General features: G+C 39.4%; 1 protein-coding gene across 12 annotated transcripts in view; it reads right to left on the bottom strand.

Moving 5' to 3' along the window:
* arap2 (ArfGAP with RhoGAP domain, ankyrin repeat and PH domain 2) overlaps nucleotides 1–27742 on the bottom strand; it is a 473297-nt gene that overhangs the window by 226600 nt on the left and 218955 nt on the right. For all 12 annotated transcript variants that reach the window (XM_069924984.1, XM_069924989.1, XM_069924990.1 and 9 more), the window contains 3 exons: nucleotides 12093–12213; nucleotides 6051–6229; nucleotides 593–699 (listed from right to left, as the gene is read on the bottom strand). In XM_069924984.1, the coding sequence (XP_069781085.1) occupies nucleotides 593–699; nucleotides 6051–6229; nucleotides 12093–12213 (407 nt within the window). The remainder of the gene's footprint in view (nucleotides 1–592; nucleotides 700–6050; nucleotides 6230–12092; nucleotides 12214–27742) is intronic.

Here is a 27742-nt window from a genome sequence, read left to right as displayed (position 1 = left end):
AGGTTACCATAGATCAGCACAACATCATAGGCTAAAGGGCCTGTATAGTGCTGTCATGTTCTATATTCTTTAAAAAGAGACTTGTTTCTCCATCACAGATGTCAGCGTTCAGATGCATTGACACCAGAGTGAATCAATGACCTGACCAACATCAACCCCTCACATAATAATGTTAACAGAAATTAAATGATCACTTCTTTCATTGCTGTTTGCATGACCTTGTATCAGACATGTTAACACTCCTGAATTATTTATTTTCTAAGACCTACAGCATGATTACCGCCAAACTTGCATCCAATTAACCTACACTCCCGGTACGTTTCGAACAGTGGGTGGAAACCAGAGCCCCCAGGTTAAACCCACAGACACACTGAGAGAAAGTACAAACTTCTTACAGACAACGAAGGATTTGAACCCTGGTCCCGATCGCTGGCGCTGTATAGGCATTGTGCTAACTGCTACACCAACTGTGCCACCCATTATGAAAGTGATTGTGGGTCAGAAACCACGTTACTCGTCATGAAGCAATTTTCACTGGACATATAAGAGGGAGTAAAAGCAAATTATCTGCAGCATAATTTCAAATATTTACCTGAAAGTTCGGAATGGAGTAGATAATTCAAAACATTTTCGATCAATATCTTTGACGGTTGCCACATTTGTGTGTACCACTGTAATACCAACTCCAGCTTTAAAATCCTTCAAAATTAAAAATACAAAGTTAGAATACATTTTCAAAAATGACCTAATGATTCTTCATATCTGATCAACCAATGATTTTAAAGAGTGTAGAGTTTGCAATTGATGTTAAAAGATTACCAGCTATGTTCAAACTATCAAATTGAATGAATTTGACAAAAGTGCCTCCAAGACAAGTTCCATTTGATGAGGAGAAATTTCAAAGACCATTTTCTTGGTACAACTCACCAAGAGTATTGTTTTGGCACAACTTCATGACAGCTTTGAACAATAGCCAGTAACCCAAACCTCCGGTCCTTCTCAACACTATAGAAATTAAAGACAGATATGAAAATTTCCCTTAACCATGGCTAAGGGCATTTGAAATTCCACAGTGGTCAACTAGCATGGTTAGCTTGCAATTAGTGCAATGCTATTACAGCGCCAGCAACTCTGTAAAGAGTTTGTACATTCTCCCTGTGGGTTTCCTCTGTGTGCTTTGGTTTTCTCCCTCTTTTCAAAATGTATGAGGGTTGTCGGTTAATTGGTGCATTTGAGGGACATGTGCTCAAGGACTGGAAGGGACTGCTACTGTGCTGTACATTTAAATTAAAATGTAATCTAAATTTTTTTGAACAGCAACAGGCCATTCATTCTAAAATCTCTTTTTAAAGTAAATCAATAATGAACAAAGTATGATTAAAATATTTCTTCTTAATGAGGTGCTATTTAGCATCTTGCATAGAAGCAAGCAAAATGTGTAACATCAGTCTAATCTGGAACCATCAATAAACTTGATTGACAAGTCAGCAGGATTGGAAACAAATTATTCCGGAGTGAACAATTTCTAAAAATGAAATAGGTAGCTCTGTTAATAAAGGAAGAGATCAAGATAATGTTAACAAGTGATAAAGACTTTCTTAATCTGGATTTGTTACTGATTTGGATCAAACGAAAAACAAAGAACAGAAACTATTAATGACCTCAGGTTATGGGCAACACTAACAGTGTTGGACAGAATCTAAATCTGGAATTTATAGGTGCATATTGCAAAAGTAGCATAATAATCATGGAGACATTTAAAATGACAAACTGAAATGGAAGGCATGCTCAAAGGATGCATTTAGAATAATATACTGAGGAACCAAATCAGAAAATGTTAATTAGCACTCCTATAGTCACTGTTTGCAAAAGATAATTGATCCTTATATGGGAATTCATTTTGCAACTTGAGTGTACGTGAATCACCACAAAATGGATTTATGTATTGTTCAAAGGAGCATGGCACTTGTACTTCCACATATAAGGGGGAAATAAAAGTAAATAAAGTTTACTACAATTCTGAGTAACAGCACTCACCTGGATTAATGCCATGATCCTACAGAAAAAGAGGTGATAAATATAAATGTGTAAAAGCTATGATTTAAGTTAAAAGGGCAAAATAATGGTTTTAAAAACTACAACCTCAGAACATGATACCACCTTTTAAAAGACTGTTTAACTTGAAGTGTTTGAAAGTAGATTGGAAAATTAAATTGGATGAATAAGCAGTGGTAAACAATTAAAATTAAAATATTTTAAAACCAAATGTTTGTGGTCCCGTACAAATATCAGATTGTATGTAAACTACACATGGGCTATTGACACTAATTCTTTATTTCACTGAATCAATGCTGGTTAAGGAAGTTAGCATTGAACGGTAGACTGTTGTGGAACACAGGAAATACAAAAGGACAACTAAATTTAACTTTAAAGACTAAAAATAACAATAAAATGCTTGCATCTTGAAATGCCACAATAACAAAATGCAGAAATCACTACTTATAACCATATAACCACTTACAGCACAGAACAGGCCAGTTCAGCCCTACTAGTCCATGCCATAACAAATCCCCACCCTCCTAGTCCCACTGACCAGCACCCGGTCCATACCCCTCCAGTCCTCTCCTATCCATGTAACTATCCAGTCTTCCCTTAAATGTAACCAATTATCCCGCCTCGACCACGTCTGTCGGAAGCTCATTCCACATCCCTACCACCCTTTGCGTAAAGAAATTTCCCCTCATGTTCCCCTTATAATTTTCCCCCTTCAATCTTAAACCTTGCCCTCTAGTTTGAATCTTCCCCACTCTTAATTGAAAAAGCCTATCCACGTTTACTCTGTCTGTCCCTTTTAAAATCTTAAACACCTCTATCAAGTCCCCTCTCAATCTTCTACACTCCAGAGAAAAAAGTCCCTCTCTGCACAACCTTTCCCTGTAACTCAGACCTTGAAATCCCGTCAACATTCTCGTGAACCTTTTCTGCACTCTCTCTATTTTGTTTATATCTTTCCTATAATTTGGTGACCAAAACTGTACACAGTACTCCAAATTTGGCCTCACCAATGCCTTGTACAATTTCATCATAACCTCCCTACTCTTGAATTCAATACTCCGATTTATGAAGGCCAACATTCTAAATGCCTTCTTCACCATACCATCTATCTGAGTATCAGCCTTGAGGGTACTATTTACCATCACTCCTGAATCCCTTTGTTGCTCTGCACATCTCAATAGCCTACCATTTAATGCATATGACATATTTAGATTTGCCTTTCCAAAATATAATACCTCACACTTATCTGTATTAAATTCCATCAGTCATTTCTCAGCCCACACCTCCAGCCTTCCTAAATCACCTTTTAATCTACGGTAATCTTCCTCACTGTCCACAACACCACCAATCTTTGTATCATCCGCAAACTTGCTTATCCAATTCTCCACCCCTACTTCCAGATCATTAATATATATAACAAACAATAGTGGACCCAGGACCGATCCCTGAGGAACTCCACTAGTCACCGGCCTCCAATTGGACAAACAATTTTCTACCACTACTCTCTGACACCTCCCTTCCAACCATTGCTGAATCCATTTCACTACCTCCTTATTTATACCTAATGCCTCCACCTTTTTTCCTAACCTCCTTTGAGAACTTTGTCAAAAGCTTTACTAAAGTCTAAATAGACAACATCCACAGCTTTCCCTTCATCAACCTTTTTTGTAACCCCCTCGAAAAACTCAATCAGGTTTGTCAAGCATGATCTACCCCTGACAAAACCATGCTGATTACTCCCTAGCAATCCCTGTACCTCCAAATATTTGTAAATACCATCCCTCAGAACACTTTCCATCAACTTGCCCACCACAGATGTCAGACTCACGGGCCTATAATTCCCAGGTTTACATTTAGAACTTTTCTTAAAGAGCGGAACCACATGCGCCACCCTCCAATCCTTTGGCACTACCCCCGTGGCCAGTGACATCCTAAATATCTCTGTTAATGGCCCCACTATCTGTCCACTAGCCTCCCTGAGTGTCCTTGGGAATATTTTGTCCGGTCCCGGAGATTTATCCACCTTGATCTTTTTTTAACACGGCCATCACTACCTCCTCGGTTATCCTTATATGCTTCATTACCTCCCCACTATTTTTCTTTACCTCAACTGGTTCAATATTTTTTTCCCTAGTGAATACCGAGGCAAAGAAATCATTCAAAATTTCCCCCATTTCCTCTGTCTTCTCATTCAGCCTACCCTCACTATCTACAAAGGGTCCAATTTTATCCCTCACTAATCTTTTACTTTTAATGTACTTATAGAAACCCTTTGGATTTATTTTTACTCTGTCTGCCAAAGCCTCTTCGTGCCCTTTTTTGGCCTTTCTAATTTCTTTCTTAAGATTCCTTCTACACTCCTTGTAGTCCTCCTTCAAATTGTCAGCTCCCTGTTCTTTATACCTTTTGTACGCCTCCCTTTTTCTCCTAACCAAATTTCCAATATTCCTTGAAAACCAAGCCTCCCTATGACTTCCAGCCTTTCCTTTGATCCTCACTGGGACATAACTACTCTGTACCCTCAAAATGTCTTTTTTGAATATCCTCCATTTTTCATTTACACCCTCACTTGAAACTATCCTGTCCCATTCAATACCCCCCAAATCCCTTCTTATTCCTTCTAAATTTGCTCTTCTCCAATCCAGATCCTCAACTTTAGGCCCCTCCTTGCTCTACCCTAAAACTACCTTAAAACTAACAGAATTATGATCACTAGACCCAGTTGGATCTCCAACATTAATGTCTGATACCTGACCTAGCTCGTTCCCTAACAGGAGATCCAGTATTACACTGTCCCGAGTCGGTTCTTCTACTAATCGATTCAGAAAACAATCTTGAACATATTTAACGAACTCTAGCCCATCCAGCCCTCTAACTGTATGGGTATCCCAATCAATGTGAGGGAAGTTAAAATCTCCCATGATCACTACCTTATGATTCTCACACATATACGTTATCTCTCTACACATTTGTTCCTCTAGTTTTCTTGACCCATTTGGTGGTCTGTAATACACCCCTATTAGCACCCTCATGTCTCCTTCACCCTTCAATTCCACCCAAACAGCCTCACTGGATGATCCCTCCAGACCATATTGCCATCTCACGGCAGTAATGTCCTCCTTAACAAGCAGAGCAACTCCTCCCCCTTTTTTACCCCCTGATCTATCACATCTAAAACAAATGTATCCTGGAACGTTAAGTTGCCAGTCCTGCCCCTCTTGTAGCCAGGTCTCACTAATTGCCACAATATCGTGACCCCAAGTATCTGTCCATGCTCTCAGCTCGTCTAACTTGTTCACTATGCTTCTTGCATTAAAATATATGCATTTCAGAGAAGGACCCTCACATACATTCTCTTTTCTACCTTCTACCCTAATCTCCATCCTACCTTTGTTATCGTTGTTATTCTTATCTAGGTGGCCATGCTCCCTTGACACTGCTCTCACACTCTGTTCCCCACCCCCCTGCCAAACTAGTTTAAACCTTCCCCCACAGCTCTAGCAAATCTGCTTGCCAGACATTGGTCCCCCTCCAGTTCAATTGGAGTCCGTCCCTTTTGTACAGGTCCGACCTTCCCCAGAAGAGATCCCAATGATCCAGAAATCTTATCCCTTGCCCCCTGCACCATCTCTTTAGCCACGCATTCATCCTCCACACCCTCCTATTTCTACCCTCACTAGCGCGTGGCACCGGCAGCAATTAGTTGTTAATATAAATTCTCTACAAAATGACCAAACAAATGATAATCATTATGGATTTTCTGCACATCAAATCCCAGATCCACATTAATGAGATATGCTTTGATAACTCTTCAACCGTTGGACACAAGCACATTTAAGCACAACCATGTGGTTGCAGGGTGATCACATCCAAATAATCCAATGCAGCAAAACCACACATCCAGACAACAACCTGCTCAACATCAGAAAGAACATTTTTTTTCTAAATTGAATGGTGCAAATTATAGTAGGAAATTTTGAACTGCTCAAACCTACCTGTTCATTTTTATGAAGCCAAACTTTGCTGCCTCTCAATACAACACAAATCTTGGCTTTGTAGCCCCTTAGATCCAGAAATCCATACTTGTCAGTCATAATGGTGGAGTGACTGTTCTGAACTCTGGAATCGGATTTCAATGCATTTGAAATTGCGTCAATCCAGTCATGTCTATCACCTGTCAAAGAAAACCAAAGGCTTACTCCGTCTGATCCAAAATGCTCACTGACCTTCAGAGTGAAATCATTAATCATAATGTTTCTGAAGAAATGGAAGGAGTTACCAGTAGAAATTAAGAAGCAAAAGTTCAGATGGAAATCCCACTTTCCTTAACATATGAAAGGTAAAAGCAGTTAATGAGGAGCAGAATGAAGGAAGAAGAAATGTTGCTGTGATTATAACACATGGAAGCAGCTGAACTCCTGAAGTTAGTAATTTTGAAGTGTAGATTGGTCAGCATTTCAACACAAATTACCAGTTACAATTTACTGTGGAATCCATCTTGTGTCTTACCTCTGAAAATTGATCACTATTTGCACTTTTATTTTAATAGAATGAACATAATAGCACTTAACGGCCTCTTCTGAACAAATACCATCTTCCTCCATTCTCTCTTCATATATTTCTTTCATAAGAAACAATTGGCAAGGGCAGATTATTAAAAAAATGTGAATGCAAGGTGCTGGACAAAGTAATTGAAGGTGAAATTAGGAGTGCCACAACTCATGGCACAGCTGCTGGCATCGTAGAGGGACCAGCCGTGATGAGTATTGTGTATAGATAAGGCAGGTCAATAGCTGGATCAATGGAAAACATTAAGTTCAAGATTCCCTTATTGTTGTGTAGTAATACACACAACTTGCCAAAGTTTGCTGGTTGTAAAGGCACACCAAGAGGTAACACTAGCAGGTGTAAGCAATCTCTGCTTCTCGAGAGATGAGGCTTTCTGTTCGAGGTCTCCTTTTTGAGGAAACACTGGTAACCTTCTCCTGGTAAACAGGAGAGACTGCTGACACAGCGATTTTCATAATGCAATGCACAAAAGTGCTGGAGAGACTCAGTGGATCATGCAGTAAGCAAAGGGATAAAACCAGCATTTCGGGCCTGAGCTCTTCAAGGTATGAGCAAAAAGCAGCCAGCATAAAATGGTGGGGGAGAGGATAAGAGAGGAGGGGAAAAGGGGCAGGGGAAGGACCACAGGCCTACTACTTCTCAGTTTTTTTTCTCTCTGTCCTCCCGCCCATATCCACATGCTCCCTTGCCTGTTGACCCGCGCTCCTCTCCCTGACCCATCTTCCCTCTTTCCCCCACATTTTATTTTGATGCCTGTTTGCTTTTTGCTCATAGATTGATAAAGGGCTCAGGCCCAAAACTGTGGATATATCTCTTTGCTTCCTAGAAATGCTGCACGACCTGCTGTTTCTCCACCTCTTTTGTGTATTCTCTTCTGTGACTGATGGAGCTGTGGCCTGTATCCTTCCACTTTCTCCACAATCCTCCTAGACAGAACAGAGTTCTCCTGGCCCTCATCTTTCACTTGACCAGCCTCTCTGTCAAGTACCTCATTCCTCGCCAATTCTGCCAGCTGCCACACAATCCCACTACCAGTTGCGTCTTCTGCTTTTTCATCAGTGACTCTCTCTCCATGATTCCCCGGTAAACTCAGCGCCATCCACCATCATACACTGTCCCCTGGCACTTTCCCTGTAATTGTAAGAAGGGCAACACTTGTCCCTACACCTCCTCCCTCACCACCAGCCTGGAACCAAGAGCCAGTAAGTGAAGCAGAGATTCACGGGCACCTCCTCCACCTCTGTCCACGACTGCCATCGTGAGGTCTCAGCAGCATGGCGTTTCCCCTTCCCTTACTCATGCCCACCTGTCAGCCTTTGGCTTTCTCCACTGCAAGGGGACTCTACATTTGAAAAATGGTACCTCATATCATCTCAGTTTTACTGCATGGAAATAGGCCCACAGCCCTAGCTGGGCATCATTCTGCTTGCTTGGTCTATAACCCAATAGTATCCAAAATTCAGAAAATGCACACACCATCTTGTTCCTTTCAGAGGAACATCCTTTGATCCACATGTTCCCTCAACACCTAGTTGACTACTAGGTTGTGATGCCAACAGGTCCGTACAGGTTTTTAATCAGCCTGTTAGAGGAGCTGATGGTGTTTTTTTTTCCAATGTCCTGCAGCCATCTGAGCCCAAGATGGTGGCACCTGTGCTGGCAGTGGGACACAAGGGGTTACAGATTCTGGGGGAGCAGGTGACCGGCACAGAAATAGGGGATCCTGCACTCTGATGCAGGGTCTCACGCCGAAACATCAATCTTCCCTTTGTCTCCACAGATGCTGGTGAGTTACTTCAGCAGGTTTTCTTTTGCCATGGAACTGCAGTGGATTGGGCATGACATTGAAGGATCAGTGACCTTAAACATTAACATTATTTTTCTCTCTCCACAAATCCTGTATAATTTGCTGAATATTCCCATCCCTTTGTTTGTAGTCCATCAGATCTGCATCTGCAGATCTTCACATTTTCAAATTGCATTGAAGATGGATCTGTCTTGTGCAAAGTCTTAAAAATTCTGAAATCACAGCATGCCAGCATACGACTCCTGACATGGCTTAGCACAGCTAGCTGCTCCCATTTCCTTCTGTGGTCTTGTCAGGTAGGTCTTTTGCCCAACTACACTTTCTCTACTAAGGTCTCCAGTACAGCTTCAGAAAACATGGGAGTCTGTTCCTTCCCATTTTGCTCCATTCCTTCATTTCCCAGGTCAGATTCAATTCCTGTTTCCCACTTTGTACTTCTCCAGCCTAAGTGCATTTCCCATCAACAAGAGTGCAGCCTCGCTTCACCTGGTAACAGCTGCTCACAACATTAACCTGCGATGTGAGATGACAGGTACCAGCTTTACATTCAAGGGTTACTGAAGCTAAATAACCAGGCATTACAAACTTCATAAGTTGGCTGAAATGCAACCAACGAACAAAGATTATTTACATATCACGACCCTATCTGTCCATCATGCCTGACCTCTGTCTGTGTAAATTATTTTTTTTCTGGAGGTCTGGATCCTTCATTACATATTCTTTCTGCGGTAATCCAGAAAAGTTTGTAGATGGAAATCAAGCTAACTTAAGAGCCACTTATCAGAGACACCTCAAGAAAAGGTTGGTTGCACCATACTCCCTTTGTGTTGCAGTGAAAACCCATCTTAGATCATAAGCTCAGACCCAGCACTGAAGCTTGAAGTCCAGTTTCTGGACTGGTGGCGCGAGCCTGCTACTTCTGAGCTATTTCACCCAAATGTATTACCCTAGAGGTTGTTCATAACTTTTTTATCTTGGAAGGTAGTGGAAACTACACAACAACCAATGAAATACAGACACTATTTTTTGTTAACAAAACTTGGATCAAAGTCTGAGCTATTGTTCTATTTGACGAATATGATGAAGGAGGATTTGAAAGCCTCATCTTTTTGGCATTTTCATTAGCACTTCACATCACTTCAGCTGCCTAGATGACACATTCAAGTACAAAAATGGGTGTAAATCCACAGCAGCCAGAATGTTAAAACCAAATCAAACTAAAATATAGCTGTAATAAGCTGGCAAATAAAGAATCCACTTTGAAGCGTGGCCTTCAACTCTAATTTCAATTAAGCTTCTGCTTGCTGCATGCACATTTACTAACAATCTTGCTTCATCCAAAAGGAGAAGCAGAATTACTTTCCCAAGATAATTGATCATTGATTTTAATAGAATGCATATTAAGAAGCGAAACAATCCAAATTAATGCCCCATAAATAAAGCGTAGCCAATACAACAAACTCCAGCTCTCCAGTCCAAGGCACAGAACATAGAAGTTTGACTATCAGTGATATTTTAATGCTAAACAAAAAAAAAACACATTGTTTGTCCTTTGGGTAGTTTCAAACTGCAAAAAATAAAATGACACTTTAGTTCAAGTTCACATTCTTTTGTTTAAAATCCAGGGCATAAATGCCACATGCAATGTTAAACCTAACATTAATTAAAAGTGCTGTTCGGCAGCATAAAATTAATGTCAAGACCTTGACATGTATTACTGAAAGAACTAATTCTGTGCTAAAATATGACATTGCAATGTGGCAAACACAACTACTACTAACAAGAAAGGTGACTGATATATATATATATATATATATATATATATATATATATATATATATATATACTCACATGTCTGTATCTTTAGCTTGTATCCAGTATGAATATTCAAACTAACCCCTGCTCTCCACTTTATTTAGTTCATCACCAAACCATGGTAAAGGTGGTATGCTTTGGATCTTGGGCAGTTCCTTTATGCCTCCACACTTGGCTCTTGCCATCATTCTGATACAGGTTAATCTTGGTCTCATCTGTCCACAAGTCTATTTTCCAGAATTCTGCAGACTCTTTTAAATAGTTCTTAGCAGCCTGCAATCTGGCCATCCTTTCTGTGGCTAACTAGTGGTTTGTATCTTGCCATGTAGCCTCTGTATTTCTGTTCATGAAGTCTTCTGAGGACAGTCGTCATTGACGTGTCCACACCTGCCTCCTGAAGAGTGTTTCTGATCTGAGGATTTTTCTTCGTTATGATGAGCATTCTTCTGTCATCAGCAGTGGAGATCTTCCTTGGAATACCAGTCCTTTTGCGATTACTGAGTTCACCAGTATGCTCTTACTTCTTGATGTTCCAATCAGTTGATTATGTAATCCTAACATTTGGGCAACATCTCTTGTTCTTTTATTCTTGTTTTACAACCTCATAATGGTTTCTTTGACTTTCATTGGAACCACTCTATATGAAGGTTAAAACCTTGTGTTTATGATTTTTAGTTAATTTTATGGCTATCCCTTTAAGTAAGAATTGTTTGTAGTGTTACCATAGTTATTATGACATCATGTGTCATAAAATCCAGGCGTACGGGAGCTTGCTCTCATTCTTTGAAGAATCATGACAGACATATAAGCTCTCAAGAATTTATCTCATTTCATTTTAATCATCTTAATTTTGGTTTAACTGTTTAAAGAAGAATAGTGCTATCATTATACAGTATGCTTTATTTGTTCATGTTTGAAAAATCACAATGCAGTTATGCAAAATATTTTATCAACAAACTAAAGCTAAATAAGCTGCAATTACATATCGTCGCTTACGTTTCTGTGAAGATGACATGTTTTGAAATTGGGAAATACGAGAGATTGGAAAGTGCCATCTATACTCTGGTCCTCATGTTGAACTACAGACTCCAAAGGTGACCAAAAGCTTGGAAACAAGCCTAGCTCTCTTATACTTGCATCAATGAAGCAATTAAACACACCACAAGCACCTGTGAAGCCAAATGTACCAAACACTATGTGCCCTGAAATGAGGGAACTATGTATAAAAAGTGCTGTAATTTCTACATGACCAAACCAAAATGTATACAAAAACCATGAATAAAATTTGGAATGTGCACTTTGACTACATGTGAATTGTTTGATTACAAATTTAAAACTGTAGGACACAGGGGCAAATAAAGGGGGATAAAAAAAGTGTCTTTGTCCCAAAAACAAAGGAGGGCACTGTAGTTGCACAATGTTATTGCAACCATATGAAAAATATGCATGCCTATTTGCTGGGGGGAGTGGGGGGAACCATGTGAGGATGATAAATCAGTGAGTTACGCATTATAGCTCCTCACAAATCAAGAGTCGAGATCCACATCAAGACTAGAATTCCCAACTTCAACTCAACCATCTGAAAGAATACACAGGGATTAGAACACAGAACAAAATTAAACTGAATCAACTCTTCAGTGAATTGTTTCTAATTCAAAACAGAACATCTGTTTACTGAGTAAATTTTTTGCTGGTGGGAAGGTAACAGGTGAGTGGGGTCAGAACGGTAGGCATCAAGTATCAGTGGAAAAGTGCATTACATACATAATCGACTGCAAATTATAATGTGTACATTCCCAGGGGCAAGCCAAACTAAACAACACTTCTGGGTAAGTTATTGCCTTACCTTCCTTTTCAACCCTGAAAGTAAAAATCCTATTGAAGGACACCACCTCAAATTTGTTGTCTCCCAATCGATGCACCAATTTTATTGAAGAGAGTGGAATTATTCCCTTTGAGTACATTTCCTTTAATAGTAGAAAAAGAGAAAAAGAAATGTCAATCCATTTTATATAGTCACAGAAAACATTTATTTTTCAAGTTTGAAATTACTGACTAGCATCGATTAACAGCACCATGATAACTGTTTAAATCTCACCTCACTCCAACACCCTGCGCAGCTTTCACAGAAATCAAACAATCAAAATAAGTTAATAAAAGTAAAGGTTAGGAGGGTAAAACTGTGATCACTTTCTTCATTTTAATTATTCTAAATTAAATTTTAAAACAAAGCTTTTTTTTTAATCCCTTTGAAAACTTAAGACTACTATTTTCAAATCTGATTTCAAGTTCACTCTGTAAAATACCACTGATTAGATGGCTGATTGTATCCAATTATAATTCATGAAACTAGGCCTGCATCATCCCATTTGCTGAACTATAATATAATTATATTGCTATTTCAATGAAGGTTAGAAAAGTCTCTGATTTTAGAGGAAAAATATATTCACTCTCCACCTGCTGCCATCATCAATCACAGACAACATAATGTTTTTCCTTTGCAATGAGTATTAGAAATCGCTTTATAAAAAATTTCTATTAATCATGTCGATAATCCTAAACACTTTATTTTTGGAACAATAATAGAGATATAATACAAATGATAAGTGCAATATTTAAAGTTAAATATATTATTAGCATTGGATTAATTTCACACATGTTGGAATATGTCCAATTTTAAATACCTTCCTTATTCTTAAAAAATCACCACTGACTCAGCAATCTCACAACAATTCAACTTGCAGGAAAACCTAATATATATTCCAAAACTTTGTATTTTGTCCAGCCATCCACACCTTGACTGCCATAACCAAGGATAGTGCGTAGATTTAAATAAAGCTCCATTACTTCAAATTATAAAAGGAAACTGCATCAATAAATGATGGAAAATCAAAATAGCCATCTTTCATAGGCAAAAGATTGTTTTTTCCTCTCATGTTGACAGAATGACTTGCCCTCCTTATGAATTTAACAACACAAGAATTGTTTCCTCTAAATCCCAAACACCTGTGTATTTGGGGAAAACCATTCTGGACTGAGATAAGCAGAAGGAGAGAAGGAGGTAAAGAGATGCATATTTGGAATTCTCTATGCTAAAGGGCTGTGGAAGCTTAATCACAATGTTAATTAAATCAAAGATTGATAAATGTCTGGAATCAAGGGATTTGGAGAAAGAACAGCTAAACAATATTGAAGGAGAAGATCAACCAGGATCCTGATGACACCATCATTCCCTCAGTGCAGGTCAGCAAGCCCCAAAATCTGGGCCTCTGCAACCCCACTTTGTAACTGGATCCTTGACTTCCTAATCGGAAGACCAGTCAGTACAAATCAGAAACAACATCGCCTCCTCACTGACAATCAACATAAGGCCACTTCAAGGATGTGTTCTTAACCCACTGCTCTACTAACTCTACACCCATGGCTGTGTGGCTAAGCACAATTCATATTTGCTGATGGCACCACAATCACAAGCAGCGATGAGGAAGCGTCCAGGAGGGATATGGATCAGTTAGTTTAGTGGTGTAACACAGAAACCTTATACTCAGCGATCGCAAAACTAAGAAGCTGTTTGTGGACTTAGGATGGCAATTCAGGAGAACATGAACCAATCCTCATCAAGGAGTGGAAAGAGTTGAGAGCTTCATGCTGGGTGTCAACATCTTTGAGGATCTGTCCTGGGCCATCCACGTCAATGCAATCACAAAAAAGGCTCGCCTGCGGCTATACTTCGAGAGAAGTTTGAAAAGACTTGGTATGACACCAAAGACTCTTGAAAATTTCTACAGGTGTACCATGGAGAGGATTCTGTCTGGTTGCATCATTATTTGGTGAGGAGGTGCCTATGCACAGGACAAGAAAAGCTACGGATTTGTGAACTCAGCCAATGCCATCATGGCATCAGTCTCCACTCCAGCGAGGACATCTACAAGAGGTGATGACTTAAGAAAACTGACTCTATCCTCAAGGACCCTCACCACCCAGGCCATGTCCTCTTCACACTGCTATCATCGGGAAGGAGGTGCAGGACCCTGAAGACAAACATCCAGTGGCACAAGGACAGCTGCTTCTCCTCTGCCATTAGATTTCCATAGGCAATGAAACACAAACACTACCTCACTTTCTCTTAGTTTTGCACTAATTTAATCTTAAATGCAATTTCATAGCAATATTTTAATTGTAATGCTGCCACAAAACAATGAATTTTGTAACACATTCATGATAATAAATTCTGAATGGCTGGAAGGATGGGATGGTGCACTACTGCTACTTATAATTACATTCTTATTTTCATCTATTCAGATTATTACAAAGTAGGATGATGGACCATTTCATAATGCCTTGATTTAACAGCTATCTTAACAGTAAAATGTATTAAATATTAAAAGAAGATTACAATGATCATCCAGCTTTCCATTTTCTCTCACTAGTCAATTGAAGGTTACATTCACTTCCACAAATCCGAATTAATGCTCTTCCTTGTGTTACCACTTCCTGTTATAACTTTTAAAAAATGGGGAAACGTTAGCAAATTGCCCTTTAGAAAATAAATCTTGAGACTCGATTACAAATTGGAAAATGCTGGAAACACTTAGCAATTTAGATGTGAACAACAAACATAAATGTCCTGGTGAACTAATTTAATTTTCTTGCTTAGCAAATTCTGCCTGGCATGCTAAGTATTTATAACATTGTGTTTTATTTCAGATTCATACCATGTGCATCATTTTGCTCTTGTGGGCTGATTAATTAAAAATTTGGTCAAATCTCGGTTAAGTTTTCATCCTTGATTTTCAGTTTCCATCAAGAAAATGCCATTTGAAATTTGAGGTATATTCCTAAATGGATACAAACATCTGAACCATTCTATATTTGCCAGTTGAGATAGTTCATTTGACAAGAACTTATTCAGGCATATCAGGAAAAACTCTGGGAAAACCACAAATACAACTGGCTTGGGTCTTGCAATAATTCAGTAAATTACATTGGAATCCAGGAACAAAATTAACAGAAACGCCACCTGGTCAATTCAACTTAGAAGTTTTTTTTTCCAAAAACACACCTAAAAAAAATTCTATCCAAAATATATTTAAAGGAAATTTTTTTGAACCGTTTGCAAATGAAAACATGCCAATCTTAATTGAAACCAAATATTCATTTGAATACAAACCAAAAATGGAGATACAGAGTAACATGTAAAAGCTAAACATCTAAAACTTTATCACTGCTGGAGAAAATAGGCCGACATTTTATCCAAACATCAAAAATACAGGTTAACATTTGCTTCTCACTGGTCAATCGAGATATGATAATAGCCCACTAATTTAAAAGGAAAAACCCAGATTTTAAAATGTTCTTTATTTCATAATCAATATTTCATTTACAAGCTAATGTCAATTCACCACTCCCTCAATCTGCACCAGCATAAACATTTTTTATTTAACTTGTTGAAAATAAATTAGGTACAATATATCATAATTATTTTCCTTTAAAGAAACATATTGCACATTTTTTTTTCCTAATTTGGTAGCTACTGTCAGGGGAAAAATAAACAATTAAATTGTTAAATTTATGTTTAAATTCTTCCAATTTCAATATTCTTTTTGAAGATTAAATTGTGCATTTTTGATATATAGTGCTTTTCTTCTATTGCATAATCTTATATTAAACTATGTTAGAGTTCTATGTTGTGTATTGGCCTATGTGTTGTGTGGTTTTATGTTAAAAAGTGAGTTTGCCTTAGACAGCCAAGGTGAGGGTGGACTGCTAAGAGAGTGGGAGACGGAGTGAGCATGAGCAGAAAATTATCTAAAGATTTCTGGACTTGGTCGATAAATCATCACTGGGGGTGCTGTGGAGTGGAAGGTGGCCCAGAGCATGAGTCATAGTCTGGAGGACAGTTTAGAATGTTGGGATTTCATAGAAATATAGAAACATAGAAGATAAGAGCAGGAGTAGGTCATTCGACCCTTCGAACCTGCTCCGCCATTCAACGAGATCATGGCTGATCTTAAAGTTCAGTACCACGTCCCCGCCTTCTCTCCATAACCTTTAATACCCTTATACTGAAGAAATATATCTAATTCCCTCTTAAATAGATTTAATGAACCTGCCTCTACTGCCCTCTGCGGCAATGAATTCCACAGATTCACCACCCTCTGGGTTAAGAAATTCCTCCTCATCTCGGTCCTAAATGGTTTGCCTATTATCCTCAAACCATGGCCCCGGGTTCTGGATTTTCCCATCATTGGAAACATCCCATCTGCATCCATCCTGTCCAGTCCTGCCAGAATTTTATATGTCTCTATGAGATCCCCTCTCAATCTTCTAAACTCCAGCGAGTACAATCCCAATTTGTGCAATCTTTCCTCATAAGTCATTCCTGCCATTCCAGGTATCAGCCTGGTGAATTACCTCTGCACTCCCTCCATTGCAAGAACATCCTTCCTTAGATAAGGTGACCAAAACTGCACCCAATACTCCAGGTGTGGTCTCACCAAGGCCCTGTACAGCTGCAGTAAGGTATCCTTGTTCCTATACTCAAACCCTCTTGACATGAAGGCCAACATACCATTTGCCTTTTTAACCGCCTGCTGTACCTGCATGCTCGCCTTCAGAGACTGGTGTACAAGTACCCCTAGGTCTCTCTGCACTTCCCCATCTCTTAATCTATTGCCATTTAAATAGTAATCTGCCCTCTAGTTTGTATTACCAAAGTGGATAACCTCACATTTATCCACATTGTAGTACATTTGCCATGTATCTGCCCAGTCCCTCAATTTATCCAAATCACACTGGAGCTTCCTGACCCCCTCTTCCGTGCACACAACCCCTCCTAGCTTAGTGTCATCTGCAAATTTGGAGATATTACATCCAATCCCCTCATCCAGATCATTAATGTAAATTGTGAACAGCTGGGGTCCCAGTACAGATCCCTGTGGCACCCCACTGGTCACCGCCTGCCACTCAGAAAACCAACCATTTATCCCATCTCTCTGTCTTCTACCTGCCAGCCAGTTCTCAATCCACATCAATACTTTGCCCCCAATCCCATGAGCCTTGATTTTGGAAGCCAGTCATTTATGCAGGACCTTATCGAAGGCCTTTTGGAAGTCCAGGTACACCACATCCACTGGCTCTCCCCCATCTATTTTACCTGTCACCATCTCAAAGAATTCCAATAGATTTGTCAAGCACGATTTACCTTTTGTAAATCCATGTTGACTCCATCCGATCCCTTCTCTGCTAGTCATATGCTCCGCTATTACATCCTTAATAATGGATTCCATCATTTTGCCCACTACTGATGTAAGGCTCACCGGCCTATGATTCCCCGCTTTTTCTCTACCCCCCTTTTTAAATAGTGGGGTAACATTAACTACCCTCCAATCCATGGGTACTGATCCTGAGTCTATCGAGTTCTGGAAAATAATTCTTAAAGCATCTGCTATCTGAATGGCCACTTCCTTAAGTACTCTAGGATGTAGATTATCAGGCCCTTGGGATTTATCTGCCATCAATCCCATCAATTTCCCCAAGAACATGTCCTTAGAGATACTGATTTCTTTCAGTTCCTCCCTTGCATTAGTCTCTATGTTTCCAACATCCTTGGGAGGTTATTTGTATCCTCTCTTGTAAAAACAGAACTAAAGTAAGAATTTAATTGGTCTGCCATTTCCTTATTCCCCATTATATATTCCCCTGATTCCAACTGCAAAGGACCTACTCTGGATTTCAAAAAGGATGAACATTCCGAAGGCAACCAGAAGGATCCAGACCAAGCCAGTTGTTCCTCTCTCTGCAAGCAACACAAGACAACTTCGAATTGTGTGCTCTCTCTCTCAAAGATCTTTTGGCTTCAGTTTACTAAACAAACTGAATTTTGTTCATGATCTTTGCTTTAGTTGAGATCCAAGTTTTGTGAGTCTTGTGTGTTTTGTGCCCAAGTTTTTCTGTGGGCTGGTAATCCACCTCAGAAGTGTAGCTTAGATTATAATTACATATGTTATATTTAGGCTGGAGAATTTATTAGTTTTACACTGTTCTAGAGATTTGCATAGTAAACAGTGGGCATTATTATAAAAGGGGGGATTTTGAATTAAAGTTTGAAGGTGAATTTTTGTTAATAAAGTAATTGTTCATTTTACCCCTGTGTGATATGTCTTCTTTGTGGTTGCTGGCTTGATCTTGTAACATAATTTGGGGATATCTTCCAGGATCAAACCAATTTGGAAGCTTTAGGGGCGATTGACTTGTGCTTAGTTGTCAGTCGTCTGAGTTTGACTCAACCTCCAGCTTGAAATTAAAAATAAACGGTGAATGTATAAATCACCAGCAGAAAAACCAGCAACTATGAATATTGACCAGTTCATAGCGAACCCTTCAGTGGTTCATTTAAAAATGGCTAAAAAGTCAGAACTGAAGGTTATAGTTGGCAAGTTAAAACTTCTTACAGTAAGAACTGGGAAGGAAAAAAAAGGAAATTGCACTATGTAGGAAAGGGGGTATTTGAACAAGCTGCATTAGAACAGTTTCCAAAGGAGAAAACTTCAGAGGAAGTAAAGTTGGCTTTGAGAAAACTAGAGTTAGGGAAAAAAGAGAGGCAGAAAGGAAAGCTGAAGGGGAAGCAGTAAGTCAGGCAGAAATGGGGGAAAGAATAGACGCAAAGGAGCAGAGAGAAAGAATGGAAACATGAGCTAGAACTAGCTAAATTGAGGCAGACCCTAACCCAAGGAGTGGGAAAAGCCCAAAACCCACGTGCTGGTCAGGAGGAGAGGTTTCTGGTCAGTAGAGAAGTGAGTTTAGTTCCTTCATTTGAGTAAGATGAAATAGACCAGTATTTTCAACATTTTGAGAAAGTAGCTGTAAATTTAAAATGGCCACCAGACTAGTGGTCACTCCTGAAACAAAGTGTTCTTAAAGGGAAAGCCCAACAGGTGTATTCGTGTCTCTGTACAACAAGCAGCTGATTATGAATTTGTAAACCAGGCTATACTCTGATCTTATGAACTAGTCCCAGAGGCTTATAGACAAAGGTTTAGGAGTTTAAAAAAAGCAGCAACCCAATCTTACCTGGATTTTGCTTATAGGGAGGTTGTGTGTTTTGGTCGGTGGTGTGCCGCAATTAAAGTAGAAAATAACTTTGATTTATTGAGAGAAATCATTCTGATTGAGGAGATTAAAAATTATGTTCCTGACGATATTCAAGTGTACTTAGCAGAGAAAAATATAAAAACTTGGCAAGAATTGGCTAAATTCGCAAAGGAATATGCTTTAACCCACGAGTCTAAGGACACCAGGAAAAACCTTTCAAAGGAATACTGTTGATAATCAAAGTAGAGTAGAAAGAAAATCTATGAGAGGTTAAGGGAAGAGAGGAAAAGAAATGGGTGAAGGAAAAATGTTTGAGTGTTGTTTGCCACTATTGTAAGAAGCCAGGGCAAATTGTCCTGTACTGAAAAGGCAGGAAGAGAAAGGGGTTGTACCAACTGCCTGTGTTCAGAGTGAGAAAGTTAGGGATCTTTTTAAACCATTCATGACTGAAGGTTTCATTTTGGTTAAAGAAGGATCCAATCAAGTGCCAGTTAAAATCCTGCGGGATACTGGAGCAGCCCAATCGCTTGTATTAAGCAACGTTTTGAATTTTGGTGAGGAGAATGATACTGGAAATGTGAATTTAATTAAAGTCATTGGTGGTGAAGCAGAGCTTATACCTTTCCATAGAATAGTGATGAGATCAGACTTAGTTAATGGCCCGGTTACGAAAGGGATAAGATCAAGTCTGCCAGTGGATGGAGTTTCTTTTTTGTTAGGAAATTATTTAGCAGAGGGTAAAGTCATGCTTGCAGTGAAACTCACAAGTAAGCCAATGGTTTATGAGTCTGAAAAGGATTTGGAAATCTACCCTGTGTGTGCCATTACTAGAGCCAGGTCTAGAAAAAAGGTAGAGGTAGAGAAAGTCTGTGATGATCCTGTAGTGGAGGCAAGTATTGAGGACAGACCTAAGGATCCAGCTTTGCTGTTGTCAAGAGAAGAATTAATAGCTAGACAAAAGCATGATCCTGATATTGCTGGGATAAGAGATAAGATTCTATCTAACCAGGAAATTGAAACTGTGCCAGTAGGTTACTTTGTTCAAGATGGAATACTGACGAGAAAGTGGAGACCACAAGTGATACCTGCCAGTGAAAACTGGGCAGTAGTAACGCAAATTGTAATTCCCAAAACTTACAGGAATGAAATATTAAAGTTGGCTCATAGTATACCTTTAGGAGGTCACCTTGGAATGAAGATGGTAGAAAAGATAGGGAAACAGTTTTATTGGCCGAAATTAAGAAATGATGTTGTGAACTTTTGTAGAACTTGTCACACTTGTCAACTGGTGAGTAAGCCTAATCAAGGACAACCAATGGCACCTTTACAACCCATCCCTGCTTTCGGGGAACCATTCTCAAAAGTGATAGTGGATTATGTAGGCCCATTGCCAAGAACCAAAGCGGGAAATTAATATTTGTTAACAATCATGTCCACAGCTTCGAGGTTTCCAGAGGCTATTCCCGAAAAACACTAAAGCAAAGACAATTGTGAAAGGCTAGGCTATAAATTTTCACACTGTTTGGCCTACCAAGGGAAATTCAATCAGACCAAGGGAGTAATTTTATGTCTGGAATATTTCAACAGGTGGTGTATGAATTGGGAGCCCATCAAATTGTGTCGTCTGCCTATCATCCTGAAAGTCAAGGGGCATTGGAAGGGTTCCATTTAACTGTGAAAAATATGATGAGGGCTTATTGTGTGGAAAATAATAAGGATTGGGATGAAGGAATCCATTTGTTATTGTTTGCTGTTAGAGAGACAACTCAGGAGTCTCTTGACTTTAGTCCATTTGCGTTGGTGTTTGGTCATGAAGTCAGTGGTCCATTACTATTGTTGAAGGAACAGTGGATACATAATGATATACAATCAAATCTGTTGGATTATGTTTTCAAATTTAAAAACAGATTACATCAGGGTTGTGAGATGGGAAGGAAAAATGTAAAAATTGCTCATGGAAAAATGAAAATTCGATATGATCAAAAAGCAAAAATTAGGGACATTAAACCTGGCGACAAAGTATTAGTTTTGTTTCTAATGCAGTCAAACCCTTTGAGAGCTCAGTTTTCAGACCCATATAAGGTGAAATCAAAAATTAACCAGATCATCTATGTCACTGAGATGCCTGATCGTCAAAGAGAGACACAGGTCTATCACGTGAACATGCTTAAACCTTACTTTGAGAAAATGACTGAGGAGGAGACTAGGATTCCAACCAAGGTGCCAGTTATAGAAGAAAGTAAGGAGGAGATAAATTTCGTGGAAGGTCATGGACCACAGAAAGTGATAAGCCCCAGGCTGGAAAATTCTATAGTTTTGCAAAACTTAGATACCGTTAATGCATTTGACTAAATCAGAAAGGGAAGAATTGAAGACATTACTTAAGAAATTTAAGGATATATTCCCAGATGTTCCAAGAAGAACGACTTTGGATTGTCATGATGTGGAGGTCAGTGATGCTAAGCCTGTTAAGCAGCATCCTTACCGAGTTATTCAGGAAAAGAGCAAATTGTTGGATCAAGAGGTGGATTATATGCTCAAAAATGATATCATCCGAAAATCAAGTTCAAATTGGAGTTCACCCTGTGTTCTGGTGCCTTAGCCAGATGGCTCAATAGGTTTTATACAGATTATCGAAAGGTAAACATGGTGACAAAGACTGATGCGTTTTCTATTTCCAGAATACATGATTGTATAGATAAGGTGGGAAAGGCTAAGTTTCTTACAAAGATTGATCTCTTAAAAGGATAATGGTGTGTTCCTTTGACAGAGAAAGGCAGGGAGATTTTTGCATTTGTTACACCTTCAGGATTGCATGAGTATAATGTTATGCCTTTCGGAATGAAAAATGCACCTGGCACATTTCAGAGAATGATTAATGCAGTAATTCAGGGTTTAGACCACACAGGAGCCTATAATCGTTGATTTAGTCATTAGTACAGATACATGGGAAGAACACATGTTTGAATTAGAGCAGTTATTTCAGAGACTAGGGGAAGCACACCTCACAGTGAATTTGCACAAGAGTGAGTTTGGACATGCCACTGTAATTTATCTGGGTTAGGACAGGGACAGGTGGCACTGGTTGGAGCCAAAGTATTAGCTATCACTGTGTTCCCTCTCCCGGTAATAAGAAAGCTCTTTGGAGATGTCTAGGTATGATTGGCTACTATCGTAGATTTTGTAAAAACTTTACAGAAATTGCACTCCCATTAACAAAATTATTTGGAAAGAAAGAAAAAATTTTCTGGTCAGATGCATGCCAGCATTTCTGAAGTTAAAGGCCATTTTATGCCATCAGCCTGTATCCCCAACTTTGAAAAGCCATTCTTTTAAGCCATGGATGCCAATGACGAAACGGTTGGTGCAGTACTGTTACAGAAGAAGGAAATTGATGTAGTAGAACATCCTATTGCGTACTTCTCCAAAACGTTTAATGACCAGCAACAAAATTACTCGAACATTGAGAAGGAGTTTTTAGCGCTTGTTTTAGCACTGCAACATTTTGATGTGTATATTTGTACTGCTCAAAAAAAACAATTAATAATATATACTGATCATAATCCATTAGTTTTTCAGTCTAAAATGAAAAATAAGACCAGACGGTTAGTGAACTGGAGCTTAATGTTACAAGAGTATGATTTAATTACTACACACATTAAGGGGATGGATAATATAATAGCAGATTGTTTGTCAAGATGTTAATCTGGGTAGATATGAATCTAATCACATACTTATTGTAAAAAATTGAGTGTATATTTTATTTTATGTATGTAATACTTCCATTAATTTTTTTACATTTGTTCTTGTGGACCAATTTTATTTATTTTTTTAGCAGGGGAGATGCTACAGATTTCTGTGATGTGTATTGGCCTATGTGTTGTGTGGTTTTATATTAAAAAGTGACAGTTTGCCTTAGAGTGTGGACTGCTGAGAGGGTGGGAGACAGACTGGACATGTGCAGAAAATTATCTAAAGATTTTTGACTTGGATGATATACCACCACTGGGGGTGCTGTGGAGTGGAAGAAGGCCCAGAGCATGAGTCATGGTCTGGAGGACAGTTTAGGATGTTGGGATTTTAAAAAGGATGAACATTCCGAAGGCAGCCAGAAGGATCCAGACCAAGCCAGTTGTTCCTCTCTCTGCAAGCAACACAAGACAACTTCGAATTTTGTGCTCTCTCTCTCTCTCACTCTCTCTCTCAAAAGATCTTTTAGCTTCAGTTTACCAAACAAACTGAATTTTGTTTATGATCTTTGCTTCGGTTAAGATCCACGTTTTGTGAGTCTTTGTGTTTTGTGTTTGTTTTCTGTCTAATTTTTCTGTGTGCTGGTTGGAAGTGTAGCTTAGACTTTGATTATGTATGCTATATTTAGGCTGGGGAATTTATTAGTTTTACACTGTTCTAGAGATTTGCATAGTAACTAGTGGGCATTGTTACAAAAGGGGGAATTTTGAATTAAAGTTTGAAGATGAATTTTTGTTAATAAAGTAATTGTTCATCTTTACCCCTGTGTGATATGCCTTCTTTGTGGTTGCTGGTTTGATCTTGTAACACTATCTCATAACAAAGGGCCATAACTGTTAATGATCCAATGAACCGTCAGGCTTAAAAAACAGACACTCAGCTTCACTTCGTCATAACATATTTATGCTCTCTAATAGCATCAGAAAGCCTGCAATGCAGCCACAATTATTCATTAAAAAGAAGATTTCAAAGCAGCATCAGCGTATGTATGCCAGTAGAAAGTGGCTCTTTAGATCTCAGGATGCTAGCGTTAACATCAGCTATGCATTACAATGTGGTTGCAGGTAAAGCCCTTTTAATAAGAAGTAATCTGAAACGAAATATTCAACTTGACCAACATTGAAAACATTTCTTTACCAAGGCTGTGAAACCGAAACATGAGTTAACCATCAGCTAGTTTAATGCATTTAAAGTAGAGTAAAATGGCACAGCTGGCATAGCTGTTAGTGCCAGTGATTGGGACTAAGGTTCGAATCACGTGCTGTCTGTACAGAATTGGGTACATTTTCCCCAGGGGCTCTGGTTTCCTCCCAATGTTCAAAACATACTAGAGTCGTAGGTCAATTGGGTGTAATCGGGCTCCACGGGGCCGAAATGGCCTGTAACCATGCTGTATGTCTAATCTTTTTTTTAATTAAAAGAAGTTTTTGATTTCCCCCCCCACCCCAATTTTCACCTTATTCAGTTCTGATAATATCACAAATATTACAACTAAATGCAAAAATTTGGAGAGGCATCCAGACTACAGGCTGTAAATAAGTGAAAAGCTCCCCATTGTTGAAAGATCTAAAGTCATGATAAAATATCAAGCTGTAAGACCATCAGTACACCTCATTAACCATCAAGTTACATAGATGTCCTTGGATTTGCGATAGAATTTTTCATGGTTGAGCTTTTTAGTTCTGGACCACTCAAATACAGAGGTTTTTTTAAAATCGTTATCTTTGCTTTATATTATTCCCTTGCTTCCATTAAGCACTGTAGAGAGAACATCATCATAGCATCAGGCTAAAAGATCAAGATATCACCTACAAACATCAGTGACTCCATAAAGTAATCACCAGGAAAGTACATTTGGCTAGTTTAAGTTGTAAATTCACCATGCCATTTCCCATCACTTTTATTCATAATTTCACAATTAAAAAGGGGCATAACATGGCTTATGAGAGCATTTGTTCCTTTTCCCTCTCTTTACAATATTTTTTATTGAATTTAACATAATAATCCTACATTCAAAGTGTTCTTTCTTTGGCTTGGCTTCGCGGACGAAGATTTATGGAGGGGTATGTCCACGTCTGCTGCAGGCTCGTTGGTGACTGATAGGTCTGATGTGGGACAGGCAGGCACGGTTGCAGCGGTTGCAATGGAAAATTGGTTGGTTGGGGTTGGGTGTTGGGTTTTTCCTCCTTTGTCTTTTGTCAGTGAGGTTGGCTCTGCGATCTTCTTCAAAGGAGGTTGCTGCCCACCAAACTGTGAGGCGCCAAGATGCACGGTTGGAGGTGATATCAGCCCACTGGCGGTGGTCGATGTGGCAGGCACCAAGAGATTTCTTTAAACAGTCCTTGTACCTCTTCTTTGGTGCACCTTTGTCTCGGTGGCCAGTGGAGAGCTTGCCATATAACACGATCTTGGGAAGGCAATGGTCCTCCATTCTGGAGCCGTGACCCACCCAGCGCAGTTGGGTCTTCAGCAGCGTGGATTCGATGCTTGCAGACTCTGCCAGCTCGAGTACTTCGATGTTGGTGATGAAGTCACTCCAATGAATGTTGAGGATGGAGCGGAGACAGCGCTGATGGAAGCGTTCTAGGAGCCATAGGTGATGCCGGTAGAGGACCCATGATTCGGAGCCGAACAGGAGCGTGGCTAATTTTTGTGTGTTTCTTCAGGTGGTTGTTATTCCAGACTCTTTTGTGTAGTCTTCCAAAGGTGCTATTTGCCTTGGCGAGTCTGTTGTCTATCTCGTTGTTGATCCTTACATCAGATGAAATGGTGCAGCTGAGGTAGGTAAACTGGTTGACCGTTTTGAGTTCTGTGTGCCCAATGGAGATGTGGGGGGGCTGGTAGTCATGGTGGGGAGCTGGCTGATGGAGGACCTCAGTTTTCTTCAGGCTGACTTCCAGGCCAAACATTTTGGCAGTTTCCACAAAACAGGACATCATACGCTGGAGAGCTGGCTCTGAATGGGAAACTAAAGCGGCATCGTCTGCATCAAGTGTTGTAGATGTCCTTCATCTTTTGAGGGGGAGGACGTGGACCTGTCCTCGGGCCTGCGCAAAGGAGCCTTTAGGTGGAGTGCAGTGTGCGGAGTACTGGCCCCACCCTTTACACCCATGGCTCGTGTGCCGTGGCCAAGCAAGCTGGGACGTGGCAGCGAGGTCCTTGGGTCGTAGGTTTTATATCGGAGTGACCTTCTCCTATGCAGGTTGCTTAACCGGGCTGAAGAGGCCTTCCTCCCCTTTTAGGTCAAACCATTTCTGGAGATCTACGACCGCTGTCCCCAGTTATGGAGTGGTCCGCCCTGGAATTGGCCTGCGTGCATTTACTCCTGCCACGGTCGAGTAAAGGGGATGCAGCATTGGTTGAGGATCAGAAAGAAAAGTTCTAGTAGAAAATTTTTTTAAGACTGGAGAGAACTGGAGAGAGACAGCCAGCCGAGACCGGGCTTGCCCGCACCGCTGCCTGAGCACCGAACACAGGCCGCCGTCACCAGGCAAACCCCGGCAGCCCGCACAGCCCGACCGTTGGCCGCCGAGCCCCAGGTCGGGAGCGGTCAATGAGAACTGTTTAGTGTATTTCAGAGTTTAATACACACCTCAAAAACCAATAGTCTAAATTCAAAGTGTACTAATATAGCAAAAAAGCATGTCATATCATATACATATCACAAATTAATATAAATGTAATTAAAATCCATCCATATTTGTCGATTTAACATTATTTCTTCAAAATAATTCTGGATGGAAACCAAATGAGTTACAAAATAGCAAGCCTTGGCTATTACACTGAGTAATATCTGTCTAATATGATATTATGATCTAGGAAACCATAATTAAACCCGTATATAATCAATTAATCTAAAAAAAATGAAAAAGAAAAAAAATACAAAAAATACTAAAACTAAATCTAATCTTGCCCCTCCCTCTAATCAAGGTTAACATAGAAAAAATGTTACGGTATGAATCAAATAGTGACTTTCCGAAGCAGATAAGAGAATCGCTGGTGTATCCAAATTATTTAACTGCTAATTATGATAACATTCTATGAATGGCCCCCACGTCTTTACAAATTGAAACTTTCTATCTTTAATATTGTATTTTTTTTTTCTCCAAGCTTAAATCCTACATTACATCATGTAACCACTCTGTACAAGTAGATGTCCATTTCAGTAAAATGGCTTGTCTGGTTATCAACTTGGTAAAAGTTAAAACTTTCTCTTGAGATGCAGGCACAAGTATATCCAGTTCACGAGAAAAAAAAACAAAAAGGCAATTAAAGGACATGTTTCAATTTTGATCTTTAAAATCATTGATAAAAATTGAAATTTTTTTTCCCCAATTCTTTCTAAATTGGGACACTACCAAAACATATGGATCAATGACCCATCAACAATTTTGCACGTTCTTTTCAATGTGGTGTAAAATATAAAAGATGCTGGATTATATTTCACCCATTTCTATTAATTGAGCTTGAAGACTGTTGAAATTCTGGTTGCATTAATCAGGGTGCAACAAAAAAAATCTATACAGAAAAAAATGTGAAAACACTTCAGTAATTGAAACAGTATCCGGGTAAAGCGTGCAAGATTTTTATTCCATGGTATTTGCTGACATCTACTGGAAATATAGTGCAATGACAGCTGCCTTTTTTGAGAGA

This window comes from Narcine bancroftii, chromosome 3, assembly GCF_036971445.1.
Source record: "Narcine bancroftii isolate sNarBan1 chromosome 3, sNarBan1.hap1, whole genome shotgun sequence".
Lineage (NCBI taxonomy): Eukaryota > Metazoa > Chordata > Chondrichthyes > Torpediniformes > Narcinidae > Narcine > Narcine bancroftii.
Note: the sequence above shows the minus strand (reverse complement) of the source record. Positions and strands in the feature narration are given on the sequence as shown.